Raw genomic sequence first — 27,105 nt, forward strand, 5'->3', positions numbered from 1 at the left:
ACATCAAGCATGTAGTATGGAGGGTGAAAATGCAAAGATGGGTGTTTTGGGTACTAAGACCTATAAAGGGGTGTGTGTGTGTGTGTGTGTGTGTGTATTTTAACTATGTAAGGTGTTAGTGTCCCTTTGCTTAAATTTTTGTGCCTTGTTCCTCTACTAGATCATACAGTGAGCTGAGGGTGAAGCATTTTCCCTTTATGTCTGTGAAATTCCCTGTAATCTGATGTCACACAACCTCTGCAGCTCTGGTTGAGTAAAAATGTGGAGGGGTGAATTTCTAGTCTTGTCTTTCCCAGACTTTATTTTTATAATGTCATCAGAGAAAAAAAAATGGCTATTATGGTTTTTTGTCATCTTCATAAAGATCGTATTTTGGTCCATGTCCAAACGAATTAATCCTTCTGTGAAAGGTAGTGCCTTCCATATTTTTGATGGGTGCCTGAGGTTTGGAACTTCAGAGAAACGTGCCTTTTTTCATTTCTCCTCACAGTGACTCCCAGGATCCTGAAAGCTATGTCTGAGCGTCAGTCTGAATTCACAAATTTCAAGCGGATTCGAATTGCCATGGGAACCTGGAATGTCAATGGAGGGAAGCAGTTCAGGAGCAATCTTCTTGGGACTGGAGAACTGACTGACTGGCTGCTGGATTCACCCAAGCTTTCTGGAGTTGCTGAATTTCAGGGTGAGTGCAGTTCCTTTGGTAAGGACACATTGGAAATTCCACTTAATTCTCATAGTTGCCCTTTTTAACAGCCACGGCCTTGTGGAAGTTAGTATTTGGCATTTCCACTCTTGAGAATGCTTAAAATCCTGTGGTCACACTTCCTACAGGAATGCTGCCTGTCTGTTTGCCAGGCTGCTGTGACAAACACCATGTTTGGTGTAAACAGTGGGAATGTATTGCCCCATGGTGCTGAAGTTAGGAGTTCAGAATCGAGGCTTCTGTAAGGCAATGCTTCCTCCTCAAAGTCTGCAAAATTCTGATCCTGGCTGCCAGCGATTTGGGGGTTCCTTGGCTTGTATCCCTGCCTTGTGTTGCTTGGTAAGTGCCTCTCCTTTCTCATCTGGGTTCTGTTGACTTCAGCTTTTTTCTGTGGCTTTCTCTCTCTCTTTTTTTAATTGGCATAAAAATAATTTATTATGGATTCTGTGGACTGGGAATTTGGACAGGGCACAGTGGGGATGTCTACCCCATGATGTCTGGGGCCCCAGATGGAAAACTCAAAGGCCGAGCGCTAGAATTATCTGAAGTCTTGTTCACTCATATGTTTGGCAAGTTGATGCTGGCTGAAGGTTGGGTGGGGAGGGACTCATTTCCTTTTTTTTTTTTTAATTTATTTTTTAAATTTATTTTTTGTTATCAAACCAAAACAACATACAAACATGAACGTTCTTAACATACAAATCCTTCCATGCATGGTATAAAATCAGTGGCTCACAGTATCATCACATAGTAGTGTATTTATCACCATGATCATTTTTTAGAGCATTTGCATCAGTCCAGAAAAAGAAATAAAAAGAAAAAACTCATATATACCATACCCTTTAACCCCTCCCTCTCATCGACCACTAGTATTTCCATCTAGTCAATAGATTTTAACCTTTGTTCCCCCTGTTTTTTTCTATACCCCTTACCACTCCCTATCATTGTTCACTTGTATTTCAATCTGCTCAATTTATTTAATATTTCTTCCCCCTATTATTTATTTATTTTTAATCCATATTTTTTACTTGTCTGTCAATATCGTAGATAAAAGGAGCATCAGACACAAGGTTTTCACAATCACACAGTCTCAATGCAAAAGCTATATCATTATACAATCATCTTCAAGGAACATGGTTACTAGAACACAGCTCTACAGTTTCAGGCACTTCCATCTAGCTTCTCTAATATACCTTAAACTAAAAAGGAAATGTCTATAAAACACATAAGAATAACCTCCAGGATAACCTCTCGACTCTGTTTGAAATCTCTCAGCCACTGACACTTGAATTTATCTCATTTCTCTCTTCCCCCTTTTGATCAAGAAGGTTTTCTCAGTCCCTTGGTGCTGAGTCCTAGCTCGTTCTAGGATTCCTGTCCCACACTGCCAGGAAGGTCCACACCCCTGGGAGTCATGTCCCACATAGAGAGGGGGAGGGCAGTGAGTTTGCTTGTGTTGGCTGAGAGAGAGAGACCACATCTGCCTGCAGCTTTCTCTTACTCTGACTTCCAGATTCTTTCTCTTTATGAGGTTTCCAGGAATCCAAACTAAGGCCCAGTCTCATTCATTTGGGCTACACCATAACCAAAATAACATCTTCAAAAGATGCGATTTACAGCGGCTCCCAGCTATAGGAATGCAGATCAAGACCAAGTACCTGTAAATTGGGTTACATAATTCAGTCCACCACACTACGTAACACATTGACTATTTGAGTTCTTCCCTTTTCTTAATGTTTGAAAGTGTTATCGAGGTGGTGAAGTTCTTTTCTCTTCACATATAGAGATTTTGCTGTTTTAGATGTTGATAATCAGGACGTTCTTATCATTAGAAGAAAGATGTGGCTTCTGGAGCTGCATTACTGGAAGGAACATGTCCTGAGCCAACCCGTTAATATTGCCAATTGACCAAGAAACCTGTGTTCCCACAAACCAACCGTGAACATCAGCTTTAGGTGGTGATGAAAGACCTTGCATCCTTTTTAAGAACAAAATCATTCTAAGTTTAGCACTTTACCTTTTGTCTGAGATCATGCTATGCATCCAGTGGCTTCAGAGCCCTCCTCTCCTTTCCAGAAGAGATTCATCATCCATTTCATTGCCTGCTGAGGAGTGATTCCTGGTCCCACTGACTTAACCTGGGCCTGTGCTTATTAACATTCTCAGTAGCTGTGTTCAGCGTCCCATGTCCCCTGCCTGCACCCTCATTTTCTGCTTGCTGAGAGGAGAGGCGCTTGGGGTCATGGATCAGACTTAATAGGTTTCTCAGTACCTGGTGGCCTGTGCAGATGTTCGTGATACATCCAGAGACCATTTTGAACATCTCCCCCCAGCAGGTCCCAGGAATGCTGAGAACATTTAGTATGACCTTTAAACCAGTGAGTTAGGTTGAAGAAAATTCCCTCCCTGATACTTAAAATGACTCCTCTTCGCCTGCAGGAACAGTGTGGGTGGTTATAGCCAGCAGATCCTTACTTAGTGGGGGATTCTACAGGGACAGAGGTTAGTGGGATCACCAGTTCTTCCTGGAAACCCACCAGACTCAGGAGAAGGAGAGAGTTCTAGTTACTGCTGCCAATCAGATTGTTCTGGCTTGCTAGCTGCTGGAAAGCAATATACCAGGAACGGAATGGCTTTAAAAAAAGGTGAATTTAATAAGTTGCTAGTTTACATTTCTAAGGCCAAGAAAATGTCCCAATTAAAACAAGTCTATAGAAATGTCCAACCAAAGGCATCCAGGGAAAGATACCTTGGTTTGAGAAGGCCAGTGAAGTTCAGGGTTTCTCTCTCAAGTGAAAGGCACATGGCAAACACAATCAGAGTTTCTCTCTTGGCTGGAAGGGCAGATGGCGAACATGGCCTCATCTGCTAGCTTCCTCTCCTGGCTTCCTATTTCATGAAGCTCCCTAGGAGGCGTTTTCCTTCTTCATCTCCAAAGGTTGCTGGCTGGTGGACTCTGCTTCTCCTGGCTGTGTCATTCTGCTCTGCTCTCTCTGAATCTCTCTCATTCTCCAAAATGTTTCCTCTTTTATAGGACTTCAGAAACTAATCAAGACCCACCCAAATGGGTGGAGACACGCCTCCACCTAATCCAGCTTAACAACCACTTTTGATTGGGTTATATCTCCAGGGAGATGATCTAATTACATACAGTATTTGAAGTGGGATTATTCTGCCTTTATGAAATGGAATTTTGATTAAAACATGGCTTTTCAAGGGTACATACTTCCTTTCAAACCAGCACACAGATCAAACAGGAACAGGTGTTTTTTACTAAAAAAAAAAAGAAAACAAAAGACTCAGCCACTGGCACCCCGGTGTTCATCACAGCATTATCCACAAGGGCAGTGGCAACTAAAGTGTCCGTCAACAGATGACTGAGTAAACAAAATGAGCTATACCATATGTGAACTAGTATTCAGCTGCAAAAAGGAACAAAGTTTTGATACATGCCACTATGTGGATGAGACTTGAAGACATGCTAAGTGAAATAAGCTAGTCACAAAAGGACAGATATTCTGATTCTGCTTACATGAAATAGCTAGAATATTCAAATTAATAGAGACAAAGTAGATTACAGATTACCAGATGCTGAGGGCTGGGTTGGGATGGGGAGTTACTGCTTCATGGGTGTAGAGTTTGTGTTGAAGAAAAAAATTTTGGTCCTGGATGGTAATGATGGCAGCATGACGTCATAGATATAATGAACTATGTACTTGAAAATGACTAAGATGGCAAACTTAGCTGTGTTCTAGTTTGCTAGCTGCCAGAATGCAACATACTAGAGATGGGTTGGCTTTTAATCAAAGGGGATTTATTTCATTAGTTCTTCAGAGGAAAGGCAGCTAACTTCCAACTGCCTTTCTAAGAACTAGGTTCTTTCTTACATGGGAAGGCACAGGGTGATCTCTGCTGGCCTTCTCTCCAGGCCTCTGGGTTCCAACAACTTTCCCTGGGGTGATTCCTTTCTGCACCTCCAAAGGCCTGGGCTGAGCTACAAGTGCTGAGATGAGGTATGCTGAGTTGCTTGGGCTGTGTTATGTTGAGCTCTCTCACTTAAGCACCAGCCAATTAAATCAGACGTCATTCATTGCAGCAGGCATGCCTCCTAGCTGACTACAGATGTAATCAGCAACAGATGAGGTTCACGTACCATTGGCTCATGTTCACAGCAACAGAACTAGGTACCTTCACCTGGCCAAGTTGACAACTGAATCTAACTACCACAATAAAAAAAAATTTTGAAAAAGTAAGCTTTAAGGGGGCTAAGTTGAAGCAAGTTTGACCTGTGAGGCTCAGTAAGAAAGGAAGTGGATGACCTGTCCTTTCACTGATGGGAAGGGGTGTCTGGGGAGGGTGGTACTTCACCTTATCTATAGCAGCTGCAACAGAGCTGGGCTTGACGGGTCAAATACCTGAGTTTTGGAAAGATAGGACGGGAGAGTGGTGGCATCCAGTAAATTGCTGTGGGGATGATATTGAACTTTCCTGGTTGAAGGAAACAAAGCCAAGGCAGGTGAATGAGACCTATGGGCTCATGTTCATGCCTTAAGTCAGCCTTCTCACTTGTGGAGTTCATCAAAGCAGCTCACAGACAACACCGTTCACTGCCTCAGCTCTGGCTGGACTTCCTCTTCTCTGACCCATGGTGACCACCCCTAGGGCAGCACACAACAGTTAGGTGTTAACTGAGCAGCTCTGCACACAAGTACTCTGAGAGGCACAAAGGGACACAGGAGATGGTCCTGCCTCCAGGTCACTTTGGGTCAGGTTGAGGAGGTTGCTCTAATGTATGCGACATCACCAGGGAGGGAGAGTAAGTAAACATCACGGAACTCCTGGATGTGCCAGCCAGGAGCTACCTCCTTTACCTGGGTTATCTCATTTATATGCCCCAGCCACCTTGGGAGGTGGTGGCTCGTGTCTGGCTTTGCAGATAAAGAGACAGATTCTGGATGGTTCAGTCACTCACCTGAAGCTGTACAAGGAGGAGGCCAGGTGTTGTGTGGGCCACGAGTCCAGCAGGAGCTGGAGGGAAGGGAGGGCTCCACATGGCTCCTCTCTCCCCAGGATCCTGGGTGGGCATGGGACAGCGTGACTGGCGAGAGGGAATGCAGGAATCCCCATGAACTGAGTAATGCAAGGCTCGGGGATTCTGACTTCTTTCATCTCCTGCCTTGTTCGCAGATGACAGCAGCCCAGCTGACATTTTTGCTGTGGGGTTTGAAGAGATGGTGGAACTGAGTGCTGGGAATATTGTCAATGCCAGGTAAGTGAGGGCCCTGGGGTTGTACCATGACACGTGGAGCTGTGGCTCTCCTGAGCCAGGCCCAGCCAGCAGCAGAACCCTTACGGCTTTCCTAGAGCCTTCCTGCTTGTGGCTCAGCTAGGCCCGGGATCAGGAGTGGGTAGATTTTCTGAGACATTTCCTCCCCATGCTAACAGGTGGATATGCTGATTAAAGAAATGGAGAAAAGGCTGACTTGTGCTATAGTTTCTATGGGATGCTGCTGCCTGGGCCATATGTTTTGAGGTTGATTCAGGCTGGACTAGGGGAGTTGACTCTTGAGTCTGGAGTGCATGGGGTGAGGGGCAGGGATAGGCGAGCTGCGCCGTGCTTCTGGCTAAAGGTGGGAAAGCTGAGTGCAGAAGGTGGGAAAGCTGAGTGCAGAAGGTGGGAGAGCTGAGTGCAGAAGGTGGGAGAGCTGAGTGCAGAAGATGGGAAAGCTGAGTGCAGAAGGTGGGAAAGGTGAGTGCAGAAGGTGGGAGAGCTGAGTGCAGAAGGTGGGAAAGGTGAGTGCAGAAGGTGGGAGAGCTGAGTGCAGAAGGTGGGAAAGGTGAGTGCAGAAGGTGGGAAAGCTGAGTGCAGAAGGTGGGAGAGCTGAGTGCAGAAGGTGGGAAAGGTGAGTGCAGAAGGTGGGAGAGCTGAGTGCAGAAGGTGGGAGAACTGAGTGCAGAAGGTGGGAGAGCTGAGTGCAGAAGGTGGGAGAACTGAGTGCAGAAGGTGGGAAAGGTGAGTGCAGAAGGTGGGAGAGCTGAGTGCAGAAGGTGGGAGAGCTGAGTGCAGAAGGTGGGAAAGGTGAGTGCAGAAGGTGGGAGAGCTGAGTGCAGAAGGTGGGAGAGCTGAATGCAGAAGGTGGGAGAGCTGAGTGCAGAAGGTGGCCCTTCTCTGTGCCAGGTACAAAGGGGAAGAATCAAAATCACTGTCTTTTTTTTTTTTTCTTCCTAAATTGGGCTAGCTTTATTTAAAGGACCTTTCTGAACAAATTCGATACAATGAATTCCCTTGCACTCCTGTGGGCAAGGCTGTGCTAGGCTCTGGGTAGATGAAGAGGTACCACGATGGGCAAGACACAACTAACAAGAAGTTAATTTTGATCTTTATGGGAACGAAAGCATGGCACCAGGGGCCCGGCAGGCAGTGTGAAATCAGCTCTGTGAAAAGAGTAACTTCAGGGCTGAGGTGGGCAGGGGGAGAAAACGCTCCCAGCTCGCTGCAGACAGCACTGTTTTTCTGTTTTCTTTCCAGCACTACCAACAGGAAGATGTGGGGTGAGCAGCTTCAGAAAGCCATCTCACGCTCCCATAGGTACATTCTCTTGACTTCGGCACAGCTGGTGGGCGTTTGTCTTTATATCTTTGTTCGTCCATACCACGTCCCGTTCATCAGGTAAGAACATTTCATTCGTAGGCATCTGGGGACGGGAGGGATGGTTAATCCTTGGGCTTTGTTCTGTGATTTCCTCCTTCTCTCCCTCCACCCTGCAGCAGGAACCAGGACTTAACCGTTTTTCTAGACAATGTACCAAAACCCCCAAGTGAAAACAAGGCTGAATAGAATATTGTCTACCTATTCGGACTCAATGTGAAACTTCTAACTCGGGAAGTGGAGCTCTTTTGGAAAGAGCAGTTACTAGATTGTCACCCAAGCTCTATTTTGCACAAGAAAAGGGGTTCCTTGTTGAAATCTTACAGTCAGGAAACTTCCTGACCAAGGGTTGAATAACTCAGCAGGAAATGCTAATTCTCTTGATTTTTTTAAAAAAGAATTCTAAATAGGATTTGTGGGTAGAAAGCCTCTATAATTATCACCCCCCCATATTGTTTTTCAAAGATGTGACATATATCAGAAAGAGGAAGTCTCAAGGAATGCATTTCCTTTTAGGAAAGCTGGCGCGCGCACGCGCACACACGTGTGTGTGTGTGTGTGTGTGTGTGTGTGTGTGTGTGGATTTTGTGGAGTTTGGATGTTTTCCCTCAACTTTCTAACAGCCTTTTATTACTACTGGTCTGTTGCGTGGCATTTGAATTGCCCCAGTTTTTCTGATTGCTGATGGCAGGCTTCAAGCCAGCCTGTTCCTCCTAAATCCAGTAAGATTGTACCAGGTTGAGTATCTCAGCATGCTGGAAGACTTAGATGTGCCCCATGGCAGCACAGGGATGGCAGGATGGCTGTGTGTGCAGCCCTCCTCTCTGACTCCTGAGAAACTTTTAAGTCTGTGTCCTTCTAAATACATTATTTTGGCAATTTGGCGAGGTCCTGAGTTAGTGGGTAAAGGTTAGAGACAAATTACAATGAGGAGAGCAGTGCCAAGGCTCTCCAGATTACTAGTCTTGGCCTCGGGTTCCTGTGTCCCCAGCTTCCCGCCTCTTGGATCCAGAGCTCATTTAGCTAGCACGCCTGTCACCATGACTCACCCTCACCTTGTCTACCAAGGAATAGTGCAGGAAACACACACACCAGCAGGCCTCAGGTGTGGCACTATCACTGAACTGCTAAAAAATAATGTTTTTAGCCCATGGTGCCCTGGACCTCCCCGGTCGTGTTCGTAATAAGTTGGCAAGAGTCTGCATTGAACTAAAAGTCAGTTTGAAAAAAGTCTGGTTGGTTCCTAGGCCTTAAACACGTTGGTTGTCCTAGTGGTGCTTTCTGATCTTGGCATGATGGTCTCATGGGGGTGAGGGCAGCACATCCTTGCTGCTTCTGCTGGCCTTGAGAATACGAAAGCAGAAAGCAGGGACTGATGCATCATCAGCTGGCTTCATTGGGTGCTTCATTGGCTTCTTTTTTGAGTACAGAGCACCTGAGAGTTAGAGTCATCTAGAAGACCTACTGTACTTCCCAGAAGGGAACTTATCACCTAGAGAGTGAGGGAACTTCCTTATGAAGGAAGGTGATGACAGACCTGCTGGGTGGGTCCTGGGCTGTGTTGGCAGCTGATGGAATGACGCGGCAGCCTGCGTGGCTGATGGTGGCGGCACTCGCAGCGCTGTGAGCGGGCTCACTGTGGCCAGGGCTCAGCTGCACAGCAAAACAGTTTTGCATTGTTCTTGTGGCCGCTGAGGAACCAACCAAATGCGCGCTTTGCTGTGTTCCAGGGAGGTGGCGATCGACACAGTAAAAACTGGGATGGGTGGAAAAGCCGGCAACAAAGGTGCCGTGGGCATTCGCTTCCAGTTCCACAGTACCAGCTTCTGCTTCATATGCAGCCACCTGACCGCCGGGCAGTCCCAGGTGAAGGAGCGCAACGAGGACTACAGGGAGATCACCCAGAAGCTGAGCTTCCCAACGGTGAGGGTCTGGGCTTGGGGGATGGCGGCTGGGGACGCTGTGGCCTCCCTGCTCAGTTGAGCCCCACAAATAATTGTTTGCATCTCTGAGACGAGCCAGGCATTACATATGAAAGTACGGGCGGGTCCCTGCCCCTGGGTACTCAACCCTAGGGGAGGGGAGACAGCTGTGTCTTTCCACGGAAGAGACTTGGAATGCACGTGTGTAATAGACGTATGCTTGAGGGACCTGTCGCGGTGCATTTTCCCAGGGTGCCCTGAGTTTCCTTAGGTACATTTTCCAAATTTTCTAGTTGAAATGAGTGGAACGGTGAAAGAAAACCAGCATATCCATGAATTGCCCAAGTTGATGAAGAACGTTTGAGTCCATACATTACGATACTCGGTCTGTTTGAGAGGCGCAGTGTTAGCACGTGTAAGGGGTCCAGGCCAAGGTGTTCTGAGCGAGAGGCTGCCATTACCGCACACAATGCTGCCCCCTGGTGGTGGTCGCGAGGCGTTCAGGCTGAAGCCCAAGGATTTTCTTTCCAAATTAAGATTTCTCTGTTTTCTTTCCTGTGCAAACAGGGACGCCCTGGCACACCTTCAGCCTGGTGCAAACTGAGCTCTAGCTGTTCCGCAGTGGTGAGGGTAGACATCAGATTTGCTAGCCACGTTTTCTCCCAGTGCCTGAGAGATGCCTGATTAGGTCATGGAGTTCTCCCCTGTGACAATGGGTCCCTTAAAACTGACATCCTCCTGCTATTTAATGGGTTGACCCAGTTCTCGAGGTGAAATTCCTTCGTTTTCATTAATAAGTGCTATAATCCTTGTAATTTTTTTCCTTGGGTTAAAAAAGAAATATATGTGTGTGTAGAATTTTTCAATGAGCAGTTTGCTACAATATGGAGGATACCCGTATGTTGTGTGTGTGTTGATTTTTTAAAAGTCCAACCCTTCTTACTTGAACAAACTTTAGTAAATTTCAAGATAATTTAATGGCTCATAATACAATTCTTTTTCCCAAGATCTGAAATTCTGAGGGTACATCGAAGTTAATTCTGTGTACCTGTGCTGGCCAGTACACCAACCACAAATAGCTACTTAAATTTAGATTAGTTCAAATAAACTGAAATCGTTAGAATTATAATTAGGTGGCCCTATTTAGAGTACTTTAGCTGTGGGAAGCTAGAGGCTACCAAATCCGTCAGCTCAGATATAGAACACGCAGAATATTTTGTTGGACAGAGCTGAGCTCTGCACTCACTGTATTTGGTTGTGATTGTTTAAACCCTTCTGTCCAGATAATTGTTGTGGAGTCGGGGAGCAAGAATGCTACATAGGGTAGTACAACAGAAATGGGTTTTTGAAGCCAGCAGATCTGAGTTCAAATTTGGTCTCTATCATGCACCAGCTGTATAACCTTCACCAAGTTACTTAGTTTCTGAGCTTTTTTATGTGGATTTTGATCTAAGAGAGTCAGTGGTGTCTGCCTCACAGGGCTGCTGTGAAGATGAAATGCACCTGGGACAGAGCCAGCCCTTTTGTACAGTGGATACAAAGCAGCTGCTATTCCCAGGGGACGACAGCTTCGGGGGAAACCGGGGTTGGGGGTCTCGGGCTGAGCTGGTGGTGGGCAGGCATTCTGGGGGACCACGGGCTCTTAGGGTCTGGGTAGGATTGGAGGGCGAGGGGGAGGTGGCGAGAATGGGAAGGGGTCACAGGGTGACAGTGTATAAAATCCATGACATCCTATGAAGCTGCACATTCTGAGCACTCATACTTTTCATAAGCCTCATTCTCTTCATGCTGAGTGTTTGACAATTCTTCCAAGAGGGTAAACAGTTACAAAAGCAGGACACAGTCCCGTCCTCATGGTCTGAATTGGCAGAGGAAGCACTTACCCTTTTGCTTTCTCAGAGTTGGAGCTTTCTCCAGACTGTTCAACAAAATTATTTAAAATTCAGAAATATGTCATGAAAAAATTTCTGGATAGGCTTATGGGATTAGTGGAAAATGAGATGCTATAGTGGAAGTTTTTTTTTTTTTTCCTTAAGTAACATTTTAAGAAAAGTGTGGTTTTACTTGTCATCCATATGGTGAGCTTGTTTTTCTCCCTTTTCACTCGTTTCTTGCAACATATCATGTAATGATTATCAATTTTCTTTATAATTTAGGGAAGAAACGTTTTTTCCCACGATTATGTGTTTTGGTGTGGCGATTTCAACTACCGCATTGACCTTACCTACGAAGAAGTCTTCTATTTTGTTAAACGTCAAGACTGGAAGAAACTTCTGGAATTTGATCAACTGCAGCTACAGAAATCAAGTGGAAAAGTAAGTGGTGCTTTTAAGATATATTTTTAGCAGCTGCCCCAAAAGTGTATATGCTTATTATTCAGCAAATTAAATTCCCTGAGTGGATCTATCAACGTTTCTGATGTAAGAAACGCATGTGACATATGAACTTAGGGAAACCCAAGACCATCCACACACACACTCCCTGTTTCTCCTTAAAAGGGCCTTAGCTGGTCATGGGCAGGACTGTATGCCCTCTGGTGGCTGAGCGGCCATCCCTCTGTGTAAGAACCCTGGCACACAAGTGCACCAGTGTATGTGTGCAGAGGGAGGGCGGGCTTCCTGCCGGCACCATCGCGTGTGTCCCCCAGCTGGAGCTTGGGTCACTGTCTCCTTTTTCAGACAAGCCGAGTCCCCAGTTTCTGTAGCTCACCAGTGAGTAGCTGTGTTCAGCTGGAGTCACAGATGCCTCTGTAGGAACTGATGTCAGCCCTCGAGCTTACACAATGTGTCCATGCCCACAACACGCAACTCTGCCCTGCCTCCTCATCCTCTTGTATGAGACTTTTCAGGGGCTGCTTTATTTCAGATATATAAACCACGGAGTGACAGTTTAGACTCTGCTCAAAATACTTTATTTTGGTGATCTTTCTTTCTTGTTGGTAAAAACACTACCAAATTATAATATCTAATATATATTACATACCAGCCTATACGTGTCATTCTTAAGATTGCCTTACAAATTAGTATTAGACCCATTTAACTGACAGGAAAACTGAGGCCGTGGTCACTTAACTTATGCAAGGTCACGCGCTCAGTACACAGAACTGTGATTCAGTCCAAACTGTCAAAGTACAGAGTTCCTACTTCCCCTCCTAAATGAGCCCTGTGCATTTTATTTTCGTGACTCCTTTGGCCATGACACAGAGAGGAAAGATTCAGCCATTGGAGCTGTCCTCAGTTATTCAAGGTCACACTGGCCTCCTTCCACATGACCCGCCTCTTATCTTCTCCTCCAGCCGATACTGGAGTGTTATTCCAGTGCCACTAGGTCCTCAGCAGGAGGGGCTGAGCCATGGGAAGTGCACTAAGATTCCATCTACCTTTGGAGGGTAAAGCTGGTTGAACTGGAGGATCAGGGAGGTAGGCTCTATGAAAACCTTCAAGGGTTTTTACTGCCCTCTCTCCTCGACTCCTGCCACTGATCCCCGAGGGGTAGGCAGATGGAAAAGTGACCACATCATACCTTCCGCAAACAGGTTTTCTTTCTCCTAGCCAATATTCTCACGCCCTTTCACTGAGGCGCGCTGAGAATTAGCGGGTGGGTGTTTCCAAGCCTTCCCTTAGCGCCAAGGCCAGAGCTAGAGCTAAACAAAGAAAGAGAAAACCTCTACTGGGATTATGTGTCTGCTTACTCAGTTCACTTGTTAGTAGATATTCATAGGGACTTGTGAGGTGGGGCCAGGCATAGCTCTTGGACCTGGGATGCAGAGAAGAGCACACGCCCTCTTTCTGCAGCCTGCTGGGCGCGGGGATGTAGATGTGTGAATAGGTCACCGGAGGAAGCGAGTGCAGGTCTGCGGAGGAACAGACAGTTATCACTGTTTTGCTAACATAAAAGCACCGATAGGTCCAGTTTCAAACAGTTGTGCAAATAAAATGTAGATTCTGTGACTTTTAAAGAATAGAACATCCTGGAATGTAACTTTTTAATTTTATGTTTGTGTACAGCATACAGAACCTAGAGAATTAAGAAGGTCTTATGACTTCTGTTTCTCTAAACAGATATTTAAAGACTTTCACGAAGGCGCTATTAATTTTGGACCCACCTACAAGTATGACGTGGGCTCAGCTGCCTATGACACGAGTGACAAATGCCGGACTCCTGCCTGGACAGACAGGGTGCTGTGGTGGAGGAAAAAGCATTCTTTCGATAAAACAGGTGAGCGAGACGTGTGTACTTCTGAGATCTGGTACAGGGTGAAGGCCAGATACCCCAGAGGAAGGGACCACCTTCAGGCAGCTCAGGGCTCTTTACTAGGTCGGTGACAATGTTCTTGATAAGTTCAGAGCAGTGATTATCTCACACTTTAACCCCCAAGCTTTGGAAGTTGTGCTTTGGGGGTGTTTCCCTTCCACTGCCCCCTTCCCTGCGTAGGGCTGTCTCCCTTCTGTCTTTTGCTCAGCCTCCCCATACCCCCGATACATGCACACTTACACACCTTACGTGCTTTATCCAGCCCGTTTTGTTCAGTTTTTGTTCAAGTCAGGAAACTACATAATGAAAATGAATTTGCATTCCGATATGTCAGTGAGCATCTGCATGGCCCTCGGCCCTGGGAGCTGGGGGCTGGAATGACTCTGTGATGCTTCATCTCTGCCTCTCTCAATGGACGAAGGGCTGCAGAGCTGTAATTTCTGTGGTCCTTGGAGTAGAAAACCTTGCAGCAGCAGTTCCCATGTTGCAGGCCCATAGTTTGCTTGCTGGGGCAGGATTGTATGCAGGGATAGTTTTCCCTGTTATAGATCATCTACATTTGAGAATTTTCTTAAACTCCAGACCTCAAAGCAGTGCTAGCATGGTTTCAAGCCCAGGTGGGGTAGAGCGAATGCGACTAAGGCCTGTGGTGTGTTGTGAGTAAAAATTTCGGCATTCGTGTATACTGAAACAATTTTGCATTATCCGTGGGCCTCTTGAATGGAATCCCCTTCTGAGCAGCTGGAGAGCTCAACCTCCTCGACAGCGATCTAAACGTCGACACCAAAGTCAGGCACACCTGGTCTCCTGGAGTCCTCATGTATTACGGCCGAGCAGAGCTACAGGCATCTGATCATAGGTATGTTTCTCCTGAGATTGCTTTGACTCTCCTCTGCTGCAGAGGGCAACTCTCCCCATCCCCACAGGGAGCCAACGTGCTCTTCCCGAAAAGATTTGTGCACACCTGTGTGTGAGGGTGTCTCTGCACGTGTAAGGTGCAGTGAAAGAAGAAAGAATTAGTAAATGTTAACCTTTTGTCACTGCTCCATATCATAAAGACACTTAATGAAAATTTAGACACTTAATGAAAATTTAAAAGACACAACTTAAAGCATTTTGTGCCTTTTAAATTTTAATAAATGATGCTATTCTTCAACTTGCATTTTTTTCCTTAATATTTCTGAGATACAGTTTTGCTAATATAGATCTGTTTCAATTCATTTGTAACTGCTGTCTAGTATTCTACTAAATGTGTCTATGGAATTGATTGCTTGTTGACAGAAACTTTTTCTAATATTTTGTTACTACAAACACTATAGCGTTTTGTTTGTTAGTTTGTTTTGCATGGGCAGGCACTGGGAATTGAACCTGGGTCTCCAACATGGTAGGTGAGAATTCTGCCATTGAGCCACCATTGCACTGCCCCCCTATAGGGTTTTACATTTTTGAATTCAAGGCTTTTAAATGCTCCAAGTTGTGTTTGGCCCCCTGCATCATGCATCCGGGATGGAATGGAAGTGGGAGGCAACGGAGGGAGGAAGGTGGTTTTTCTCCACGCAGATGTGCACACAGGCTGCCCAGAGGAAGATAAGACAGTAGCTGATGGCTTGCGGAAGTGTAGATAAGGAAGTGTTTGGTCTTCCAAAGGCTGCTACCGAAATGATTCTGTCAATTTAAGCTTTTCTAAGGAAAGAAATCGAGACAAAGCTGGTGTTGAACAGTTAAATACATCTAAATTCTTTAGATGCATGTGGTTGCAAATATATACCTGGAAGTGACACTTGGGAAATCTTCAGATGTATAACTTCCGAGTTTGCCAGTTGGATGAGTATATTTTAAAACATACATTCAACAAATGTTTATTGAGGGACCTAAGTTGCCAGGCCATGTGGTTGGCCCTGGGAATAAACAGTGAACAAAACGAAAATCATTTTTTCATGAAACTTATTTTCTAGTGAGCAGAGGTAGGCAGCAAGCGAATACAAGTGCTTTGCAAAAAAATGGAGTGTCAGAAGGAAAGATGAGGGTTTGATGCCATTTTATACCCAGTGTTCAGGGAAGATCTTTCTAGCAAGAAGGCCTTTAGAAGAACATGTGGCAAACCATGTGGCTCTCAGAGGAAAGAGCATTTTATATAAGGGGGATAAGCGTGCAAAAGCCTGGCAGTGGCAGCTGTCAGTGAACATCAGACCAGGTGAACAGAGAGGCTGGAGGAGAAAGAGTGAGGGGAAGAGATACAAAGGGATAAAATGCACAAGAAAACACAATGATATGAAACCCTGTGAGTTATGAAGAGAACTTTGGATTTTACTCTGAGTGGAGGAGTGGCATGTCCGGCTGAGGTCTTAGTGGACTCAGTCAGAGACTGTCAGGGGACCAGGCAGAAGCAGGGAGCCAGGGAGGACACGATGGCGGTACCTGAGGGAAGAAACAACGGTGGCTCGCCCTAGGGCGGTAGGGGGTGGTGGTGAGAGGTGGTTGGATTCGGCATAGATTGGCTGTGGGGTGTGAGAGAAAGGAATTGAGGCTGACTCCAAGGTTTTTGGCCTGAACAACTGGATGGAGTAGCTTTTACTCAGAAGTGAGAAACTAGTGTGCACATCTGGCCACAGCAGTTTGAGATGCATCTTACTTAGTATTTTACTGACTTTTCTAATTGCGAAAGTAGAAAACATCTTGATGATTGACAATTAGGGAAAAATATTTGAACACACACAAAAATGATCCATCATTCCCTCCTGTAACACATTGTCTAGTAATGGTTTGCTGTGTATCTTTTCTTTAATTTTGGTATCCATATGTTCATTGCTAGTACATAGAAATAGAATTAATTTCTGAGTGTTTACCTTGTATCCTGTGAACTTACTGAACTCATTTTTTAGTTCTGGGAGGATTTTTTGTTTTTGTTTTTAGATTCCTTGGTTTTTTCAATATAGACAATCATGATATCTACCACTGAGACAGTTTTACTTATATATTTCTGAACTGTATGTCTCTGATTTCCTTTTCTTGACTTATTGCACTGGCTAGAAATTCCAGTATTATGTTAAGAGTGGTGAGATTTTCTTTTTAATCTTAGGGGAAAAGCATCCTCTTTCACTATTAAGTATAACATTAGCTATAGGTTTTGTGTGGATGTTTTTTATCAAGTTGAGCAAATTCCCCTATATTATTTTTCTGAGAATTTTATCATTAATGGGTGTGGGTGTTGGATTTTGTCAAATGCCTTTTCTGCATTAATTTGTACAACCATGTGATTTTCCTTCTTTTAGCCTGTTAATATTGTGGCTCACATTGATTTTTCTAAAGTTGAGCCAACCTTGCATCTTTGAATAAACCCCACTTGGTCATGGTGTATGATTCTTTTTATATATTGCTGAATTCACTTTGCTAATAGTTGAAGGATATTTTCATCTGCGTTTATGAGGAATATTGATCTAGAGCTTTCTTTTTTGGGGACAGTCTGATTTGGGCATCAGTTAACACTAACTTCCTAAAATTATGTAATTATGTGGGACGTGTTCCCTCCTCTTCTTTTTTTCTGGAAGAAATTGTACAGAATTGCTGTTTTTTTTTTTTTTTTTTTTTTTTTAGGGGTTTAATAATTCAGACATCTGGTAGAATTCTACAATGAAACCATCTGGGCTTGTTTTGGAGGCGGTCAGGGTTTAAAATCTAAACTGTCAAATGTATGTGTATAGAGTTCTTCCTCCTGTTCTCTCATTATACTTTTGGGGTCTGCTGGGCCTGTTTCATTCTTGATATTGGTAAATTGTGTTCTCTGTCTTTTTTTTCTTGGTCAGTCTTGCCAGAGGTTTGTCAGCTTTATTGATCATTTCAAAGAACCAGATCTTTGTTTCATTGATTATTTTTTCTTTGTTTCCTTAATTTTTGTATTTGGTTTTTCTGTTTTTAATTTATTGATCTCTGTTCTTATCTTTATTATTTCCTTCCTTACTTCTGCTTGCTTTGAGTTCATTTTGCTCTTCTTTTTCTGGGTTCTTTAGGCAGGAGCTTAGATTACAGATTTTAGGCTTTTCCTTTTTTCTTTGCATTTAATGAAATAAAATTTCCCTCTCAGCGTTACGTTAGCTGTGCCCCACAAGTTATGATATGTTATATTTTTATTTTAACTTAGTTCAATGTATTTTAAAAAATTTTTCCTTGAGACTTTCTCTTTGAACCATGGATTGTTCAGAAGCGTATTGGTTTCCTTCCAAGTGATTGGAGATTACCCTGTTATCTTTCTTTTTAACTTTCTTTTTTTATTAGAGAAGTTGTGAGTATATAGAACATTCATGCATGAAATACAGGATTCCTGTATTCTCCACTATTATTAGCAGCTTGCATTGGTGTGGTATGTTTGTTACAATTGAAGAAAGCAAATTATTATAAATTGTGCTATTAACTATAGTGTGTGGTTAATTCAGGGATCACTATGTAGTGCCGTGGTGTAGATTTTACAAGAAATTGTTATTCTATTACCATACATACAACCTAATGTTTCCCCCTTTAACTACATTCAGATATATATATATGTATTTCAGTGCTGTTAAGTACCTTCACAGAGTTTTGCAGCCCTCACCAACATCCATTTCCAGAACACTTTCCATTGTTTCAAGTGCAAACGCTGTATATTCTAAGCCACAATGCCCTATTCTCTGTCCCTGCCCCATCTAGATTTTGACCCTGAGTTTGCTTATTCTAATTATTCCCTATCAGTGATATCATACAATGTTTTTCTTTTGTGTCTGAATTATTTCACTTAACTTGATGTCTTCACGGTTCACTCATGTTGTTGCACGTATCAGAACTTCACTCATTTTTATGACTGAATACTATTCCGTCACATGTATATACCACAGTTTGCTTATCCATTCATCAATTGATGGGCTCTGGGGTTGCTTCCATCTTTTAGCAGATAGGAGTAGTGCCACCAAGAACATCGATATGCAAATGTCTGTTTTCTTCCCTGCTTTCAGTTCTTCTGAGTATTTACTTAGTTGCAGAATTGTTGGATCATATCACTGTTCTTTACTTAGCTTCCTGAGGAACCACGAAACTGTCTTCCACAGGAGCTGAACCATTTTACATTCCCACCAGCAGTGAATGAGTGTTCCTGTTTCTCCACAATCTCTTCAACATTTGTTGTTTTCTTATTTTTTAATAGTAGCCATTCTAGTGGGTATGAAATTATATCTCATTGTGGTTTTGATTTGCTTTTCCCAATGGCTAGTGATGTTGAACATCTTTTGATGTGGGTTTTTAGCCATTTGTATTTCCTCGTTGCAGAAATGTCTATTCAAGTCTTTAGGCCATTTTTAAATTGGGTTGTTTGTCTGTTTGTAGGATTTCCTCATATAATCTGGATATTAAACCATTATAAAATATGTAGTTTTCAAATATTTTCTCCCTTTGTGTAGGTTGCCTTTTCACATTTTTGACAAAGTCCTTTGAAGCACAAAAGTCTTCAGTTTGAGCCATTTATCTATTTTTCTTTTGGTGCTTGCACTTTGGGTGTGAAGTCTAAGAAACCACAGCTTACCACAGCATCTTGAAGTTGCTTCCCTATGTTTTCTTCTAGGACTTTTATGGTTCTGGCTCTTATATTTAGGCCTTTGATCCATTTTAAATTAATTTTTATATAAGGCGTGAGATAGGGGTCCTCTTTCATTCTTTTGGATATGGATATCCAGTTCTTTCAGCACCGTTTTTGAAGAGACTGTTCTGTTCTAGTTGAGTGGGACTTGGCAACCTTGCCAAAAATCAGTTGACCATAGATGTGAGGGTCCATTTCTGAACTCTCAGTTCAGTTCCATAGGTCAGTAAGTCTAATTCTATGCCAGTACAGTGCTGTCTTGACCACCGTAGCTTTGCAATATGCTTTAAAGTCAGGAAGTGTGAGTCCTTCAACCTCATTGTTCTCTGGTTAGTTGGCATCCCTTACCCTTCCATGAATTTTTTTTTCACAGTTGCCCCAACTTAATTTTTTTTTCATTTTTATTTATTTATTTATTTTTTAAAAGGCAAAAAAAACCCATCAATTAAACACAAACATTCCTATTTTGATCATTCCATTCTACATATATAATCAGTAATTCACAATATCATCACGTAGTTGCATATTCATCATCGTGATCATTTCTTAGAACATTTGCATCAGTTCAGAAAAAGAAATAAAAAGACAACAGAAAAAGAAATAAAATGAAAACAGAGAAAAGCAAACAATAACATAACATACTCCTTACCCCTCCCTTTCATTGATCACTAGCATTTCAAACTAAATTTATTTTAACATTTGTTCCCCCTATTATTTATTTTTATTCCAAATGTTCTACTTGTCTGTCGACAAGGTAGATAAAAGGAGCATCAGACACAATGTTTTCACATTCACAAAGTCACATTGTGAAAGCTATATCATTATACAATCATCATCAAGAAACATGGCTACTGGAACACAGCACTACATTTTCAGGCAGTTCCCTCCAGCCTCTCCATTACATCTTGAATAGCAATGTGATATCTACTTAATGCGTAAGAATAACCTCCAGCATAACCTCTCTACTCTGTTTCCGTATAAATTTGATAACTGGCTTTTACATTTCTTTAAAGTGGGCTGTTGGAATTTTGATTGGGATTACATCAATTCTGTTAATCAGTTGGGATAGAATTGACAACTTATTTAGTCTTCCAATCCATGAACACAAAATGTCTTTCCATTTATTTAGTTCTTCTTTGATTTCTTTCAGCAATATTTTTGTACTTTTTTGTGTATTAGGCCTTTACATCCTTAGTTGTTTATTTCAAGATATTTGATTCTTTTGGTTATTATAAATGACATTTTTTTCTTTATGTCCTCCTCAGACTGCTCATTACTAGTGTATAGAAACTCTCCTGATATTTGTGTATTGATCTTGTATCCTGCTACTTTGCTGGATTGGTTTAAAATCAGGAAGTGTTGATCCTTCCTTAGTTCTTCTTTTTGAGGATGCTTTTAGCTATTCTAGTTGGGGTCTGTTTCTTTCCAGATGAATTTGGTAACTAGCTTTTCCATCTTCAAAGTAGGTTGTTGGAATTTTGATTGGTACTGTGTTGAATCTGTAGATCAATTTGGGTAGAATTGACATCTTAACTATATTTAGCCTATCCATGAGGAGGGAATGTCTTTCCACCTATTTAGGTCTTCTTTGATTTCTTTTAGCCATGTTACATAGTTTTCTGTGTGCAAGTCCTTTACGTCCCTAGTTTAGTTCATTCCTAAGTACTTGATTCTTTTAGTTGCTATTTTGAATGGAAATTGTTCCTTAACTAACTCCTCAGCTAGGTCATTGCTTGTGTATAGAAATGTTACTGATTTTTGCACATAAATTTTATATCCTGCCACCTTCGTGAATGTGTTTTTTAGCTCAAGTAACTTTGCTGTAGATTTCTCAGAATCTTCCAAGTATAGTATCATGTCATCTGCAAATAATGAAAGTTTTACTTCTTTCTTTCCAATTTAGATGCCTTTTATTTCTTTGTCCTGACTGATTGCTCTAGCTAGAACTTCTAGCACAATGTTGAATAATAGTGGTGACAGTGGGCATCCTTGTCTCATTCCTAATCTTAGGGGGAAGGCTTTCAGTCTCTCTCCATTGAGTATGATGCTGGCTATCAGTTTTTCGTATGTTCCCTTTATCATACTGAGGTGGTTACATTTCATTCTTATCTTTTGGGTTGTTTTTTATCAGAAAAGAATGTTGAATTTTGTTGAATGCTTTTTCAGCATCAGTCGAGATGATCATATGATTTTTTTGCTTTTGATTTTCTTGTGTTGATCCATCCTTGCATTCCTGGTATAAACCCCACTTGGTTGTGAAGTATAATTCTTTTAATGTGTTGTTAGATTCGATTTGCTAATATTTTGTTGAAAATTTTTGCATCTATGCTCATTAGGGAGATTGGCCAGTAGTTTTCCTTTCTTATAGCATCTTTACCCAGTTTTGGTATTAAAATATTAGCTCCATAAAATGAGTTAGGTAGAGTTCCTTTTTCCTCAATTTTTTGGGAAAATTTGAGCAGGATTTGTGTTCGTTCCTTTTGGAATGTTTGATAATGTTTGATAAAATTCCCCTGTGAAGCCATCTGGCCCTGGGCTTTTCTTTGTAGGAAGATTTTTGATGACTGAATCTCTTTACTTGTGGTTGGTTTGTTGAGATCTTCTGTTTCTTCCTGAGTCAGTGTAGCTTGTTTGTGTGTTTCCAGGAATTTGTCTATTTCATCTAATTTGTCTAGTTTGTTGGCATATAGTTGTTCAGGGAATCCTCTTATGATTTTTTTTATTTCTTCAGGGTCTATGGTTACGCTCTCCTTCTCATTTCTGATTTTGCTTATTTGCTTCCTCTCTTTTTTTCTTTGTCAGCCTTGCTAGTAGTCCTTCAATTTTGCTGATTTTTTCAAACAACCAACTTTTGGTTTTATTAATTCTTCCTATTGTTCTTTTGTTCTTCCATTCATTTCACTCTGCTTTAATCTTTCTTATTTCTCATCTTCTCTTTGCTTTGGGGTTAGTTTGCTGTTTTTTCTCAAGTTCCTCTAGGTGAGCAGTGAAGTCCTCAATTTTTGCTCTTTCTTTCTTTTTTGGCATGGGCAGCACTGGGAATCAAACCTGGGTCTCTGGCATGGCTGGCGAGAACTCTGCCTGCTGAACCATCATGGCCCACCCTCTTGTTGTTTTATATAGGCATTTAGGGCTATAAGTTTCCCATCTCAGCACAGCCTTTGCTGCATCCCATAAGTTCTGATAAGTTGTATTCTCATTTTCATTTGACTCCAGATAGTTATTGATTCCTCTAGCATTTTCTTCTTTGACCCACTGGTTGTATAAAAGTATGTTATTTAATCTCCATATATTTGTGAATATTCTCATTCTTTGGTGGTTGTTGAGATCCAGCTTCATTCCACTGTGATCAGAGAAAGTGCTTTGAATAATTTAATGTTTTTAAATTTATGAAGACTATTTTGTGCCCCAGCATATGATTTATCCTGGAGAATGTTCCATGAGCACTAGAGAAGAATGTATATCCTTGTGTTTTGGGGTGCGATGACCTATAGATGTCTGTTAGGTCTAATTCATTTATCAAGTTGTTTAACTTCTCTGTTTCCTTGTTGATCTTCTGTCTGGTTGCTCTATCTATAGAGGAGAGTGGTGTATTGAATTCTCCTACTATTATTGTTGAAGCATCAATGCTCCCTTCAGTTTTGCCAATGTCTGTTCATGTACTTTGGAACTCCTTGATTGGGAGCATAAACATTTATGATTCTTATATCTTCTTGGTGAATTGACCTCTAATTAGCAATAGTGTCCTTCTTTGTCTCTTATTATGTCTTTACATTTAAAGTCTATTTTGTCCGATATTAGTGTAGCTACTCCTGCTTTCTTTTGTTAAGAACTTGCATGGAACATCTCTGTCCATCCTTTCACTTTCAGTCTATTTGTATACTTGTGTCTAAGATGAGTCTCTTGTAAGTAGCATATAGCTGAATTGGATATTTCTTCATCCATTCTGCCAATCTGTATCTTTTAATTGGTAAGTTTAGTCTGTTAACATTCAAAGTTATTACTGAAAAGGCATTTCTTGAATCCACCATCTTATCTTTTTTATTTTATTTGTCAGATCTATATATTCTTTTCCCTCTTTCTCTTTTTATCCTTTAAGTTACCCTCTTCGATTCTGTGCCCTCCTCCAGATATCCCTCTCCTCTTATTTTTTCAGCCAGCAGAGCTCCTTTTAGTATTTCTTATAGGGCTGGTCTCTTGTTGACAAATTCTTTCAGGACTTGTTTGTCTGTGAAAACTTTAATCTCTCTCTCAGTTTTGAAGGACAATTTGGCTAGGTACAGAATTCTTGGCTGGAAGTCTTTCTCTTTCAGGATCTTAAATGTATCATACCACTGCCTTCTCGCCTCCAGGGTGCTAGTTGAGTAGCCTGAACTCAGTCTTATGTGGTTTCCTTTGTATGTAGAAGATTATTTTTCTCTTGCCACTTTCAGAATTTTCTGCTTCTCTTCAACATTTGACAGACTGATTAGTATGTGCTTTGGGGAAGTCCTGTTTGGATTTATTCTATTCGGAGTTTGTTGGGCTTCTTTGAGTTGTGTGTATATATATGTCCTTTATAAGGGTTGGGAAATTTCCCCCCACTATATCATCATCTAATCTTCCTAGCCCTTTACTCCTCTCTTCTCCTTCTAGGATACCAATGGTTCTTATATTTGTGCACTTTGTTTTGTCCATCATTTCCTGTGATCCAATTCAAATTTTACCATCTTTTTTGCCATTTGCTGTTTTGTGTGGTCAAAGTCGGTCATCCTGTCGTCTATATCATTTATTCTTTCTTCTATCTCTTTGAATCTGGTGTTGTGTGCCTCTAGTAAGTTTTTTATTTGGTCAACAGAGTCTTTAATTTCTGTGATATGTGCTATTTTTCTATTTATTCTTTCAGATTCATCTTTATGCTTTTCTTCTGTCTTCTTGATCTCCTTATGCTATATGCCATCCCACTTATTTTATTAAGTATAGTTATATGAACATATTTGATTAGTTGTCCCAATGTCTGTGTCTCCTCTGGTGCTTTAATTTGGTCTTTAGGCAGGGCTACATGTGTCTGCATTGTGACATGCTTAGTGATGTTCTGCTGTCTTTGTCACATGTTGTATTAGTTAGGGTTCTCTAGAGAAACAGAATCAACAGGGAACACTCACAAATATAAAATTTGTGAAAGTGTCTCATGTGACCGCAGGAACACAGAGTCCAAAATCCGCAGGGTAGGCTGTGAAGCCAGCGATTCCAGTTGGAGGGTCTGGACGAACTCCATAGGAGAGGCTCGCCAGCCCAAGCAGGAAGAAAGCCTGTCTCTTCTGAATCCTCTTTAAAAGGCTTCCAGTAATTAGACTGAACATCACTCATTGCAGAAGACACTCCCCTTTGGCTGATTACAAATGGAATCAGCTGTGGATGTAGCTGACATGATCATGATTTAACTCTATGAAATGTCCGCATTGCAACAGACAGGCCAGCATTTGCCCAACCAGACAAACAGGTACCAACACTTGGCCAAGTTGCTCATGAACCTGACCATGACACATGTAAATATCTTGATTGATTTACTTTGGGAGTTGATTTCTTTCAGAAGCGAAGGCCTCATATTGTCAGCAGGGTACAGGGTGGGACACAACAGTGCGGTGATTCGTTTCAGGGCAGGTATAGGCACAGGTTGGGGATTTTATGCTGGTGCTTGTGAACGTGGGCGCCCAGCAGCCAGGGAGGATGTAGCTGTGCAGGTGCACTGATCTAGGGGACATAACCCTGGTGTGTGCTGGTCTAGGCATGGGGCCCTTTGTGCGCATGTGTAGAGCTATGACAGCAGGTCAGTGTTATGCCTTCCTGGGTTGGGGGCAGATGTGATCTGGCTGTGCAGGTCAGTGCTTTCTCAGAGCTGGGAAGCGTGACTAAGGGCTGTGCACGTGCGCAAGTCTGGGAGTGCCATAACCTAATATTCTCAGAGCTGAAGGATGTGATTGGGGGCCCATGTGCATGCGCGCATCTAGGAGTGCTGTAAACTCATGTGCAGAGCTCAGGGGGGCACAGGGTGAGGCTGTGCAACACTATGGGTGGGGGGTGGGTGTAGCCTGGGTACAAAGGTATGTGCCAGCAGTTTCTATGAGCTGACAACAGCTTGCAGGGAACAGGGAGAGGGAGGTAGTGCTCGGGAGATGTGCAGGAGAGGTGGATTGGGCTGTACTTGGGGTGGGGGAGGTGGGTACACACACTGAATATTGGTAGGACAGGGGCGCTTGGAGGGGGGGGGCAAGTGACAGGGTTCAGTTGCATGCAATGTGGGGTGAGTTGTGGGTCACAGGGCTGCACTGATGAAGGTAGCGCATTCAAGGAATGCGGCCTGGTTTATTTCCTAGTCCCCGTCTCCCCATCTGTGCACTCCCATGGGCTTCATGCCTCTGTGCCAGGCTCCAGCTTTCTGCATCTCAGTTCCTAGGCCTCTGCATCCAGGGCCATCCTATGTGGTGCAGAAGGCTCTCCCAGGTCAGTTGCGCTCTTGAATCGCCATCTCAGTTGCTCTCCTGTCCCTTAAAGGGCTATACTTGAACTACCCTATTTGGCTATCTTTCTGGAACTCTGGACAAGTTTATTATCTCTACTAGCTTTGCCTTAGATTCTGGGGGGATTCTCTAGGTATAGGATCGTATCATCTGCAAATAGTGAAAGTTTTTCTTCTTTTCCTATTTGGGTGCTTTTTGTTTCTTTTTCTTTTCTAACTGCTCTAGCTAGAACTTCTAGCATAATGTTGGGTAACAGTGGCGATTGTTATTCACCATTGTTATGGTGTATTACATTAATCAATATTCTTGTGTTGAAAATGTTAGTCTTTGGTTTTCTTGTAGTATCTTTATCTGGCTTTATTATTAGGGTGATGTTGGCGTCATAAAACGAGTTAGGGAGCATTCCCTCTTCAACTATTTTGGAAGAGTATGAGCAGTTTGGTATTAATTCTTGTTGGAATGATTGGTAGTACTCAGCTGTGAAACCATCTGGTCCTGGGCTTTTCTTTGTTGGGAGGTTTTTGATGACTAATTTCATCTCTTTACTTGTGATTGGTTTGGTGATATCTCCTATGTCTTCTGGAGTCAGTGTAGGTTGTCCATGTGTTTCTAGAATATTGACCATTTCATTTAAGTTGTCTAGCTTATTGGCATATAGTTGTTCATAGTATCCTCTTATGATCATTTATATTTCTCTGGGGTCAGTGGTAATGTCCCCATTCTCATTTCTGATTTTATTTATTTACATCTTCCAGTTTTTTTCTGTATCAGTATAACTAAGGGTTTATTGAGCTTCTCAAAGGACCAACTTTTGGTTTCATTTATTCTATCTTTTGGGGTTTTTTAATATTCTGAACTTCATTTATTTTTGCTCTAGTCTTGGTTATTTCTTTCATTCATCTTGCTTTGAAATTAGTTTGATGTTCTTTTTCTAGTTCCTCTGAGCTGTGTATTTAGGTCTTTGATGTTAGCTCTTTCTTCTTTTTTAATGTAGGCATTTAGGGCTACAAATTTCTCTCTCAACACTGCCTTTGCAGAATCCCATGATATTTAATGTGTTGTGTTCTTGTTTTCATTCATCTCAAGATATTCACTGATCTCTTGCAATTTCTTTGACTTGCCGATTCTTTAAGTGTGTGTTGTGTAACCTCTATATATTTGTAAATTTTCCAATTCTCTACCTGGAGATTTCCAGCTTCATTCCATTTTGAGTATTGAAAGTGCTTTGTGTAATTTTAATCTTTATAAATTCAGAATTGTTTTGTGACCCAACATGTGGCCTGTTCTTGAAAATGACCCATAAATATTGGAGAAGAATGTAAATCCTGCTGCTTAGGGGTACAGTGTTCTGTATATATCTATTAGGTCTGCTTTATGATATTATTCAAGTTCTTTATATCCTTACTGATCCTCTGCCCAGATGTTCTGTCTATTGATGAGAGTGGTGTATTGAAGTCTTCAACTGTTATGATTACAGA

The 27,105-nt window shown here is 42.3% G+C and overlaps 1 protein-coding gene across 4 annotated transcripts in view; it reads left to right on the forward strand.

Moving 5' to 3' along the window:
* The window catches only part of SYNJ2 (synaptojanin 2), a 145,929-nt gene that overhangs the window by 84,958 nt on the left and 33,866 nt on the right, over positions 1-27,105 (forward strand). For all 4 annotated transcript variants that reach the window (XM_077149354.1, XM_077149356.1, XM_077149353.1 and 1 more), the window contains exons 12-18: positions 491-682; positions 5,891-5,972; positions 7,233-7,373; positions 9,083-9,275; positions 11,431-11,589; positions 13,336-13,492; positions 14,270-14,387. In XM_077149354.1, coding sequence (XP_077005469.1) covers positions 491-682; positions 5,891-5,972; positions 7,233-7,373; positions 9,083-9,275; positions 11,431-11,589; positions 13,336-13,492; positions 14,270-14,387 — 1,042 coding nt within the window. The remainder of the gene's footprint in view (positions 1-490; positions 683-5,890; positions 5,973-7,232; positions 7,374-9,082; positions 9,276-11,430; positions 11,590-13,335; positions 13,493-14,269; positions 14,388-27,105) is intronic.

This window comes from Tamandua tetradactyla, chromosome 2, assembly GCF_023851605.1.
Source record: "Tamandua tetradactyla isolate mTamTet1 chromosome 2, mTamTet1.pri, whole genome shotgun sequence".
Lineage (NCBI taxonomy): Eukaryota > Metazoa > Chordata > Mammalia > Pilosa > Myrmecophagidae > Tamandua > Tamandua tetradactyla.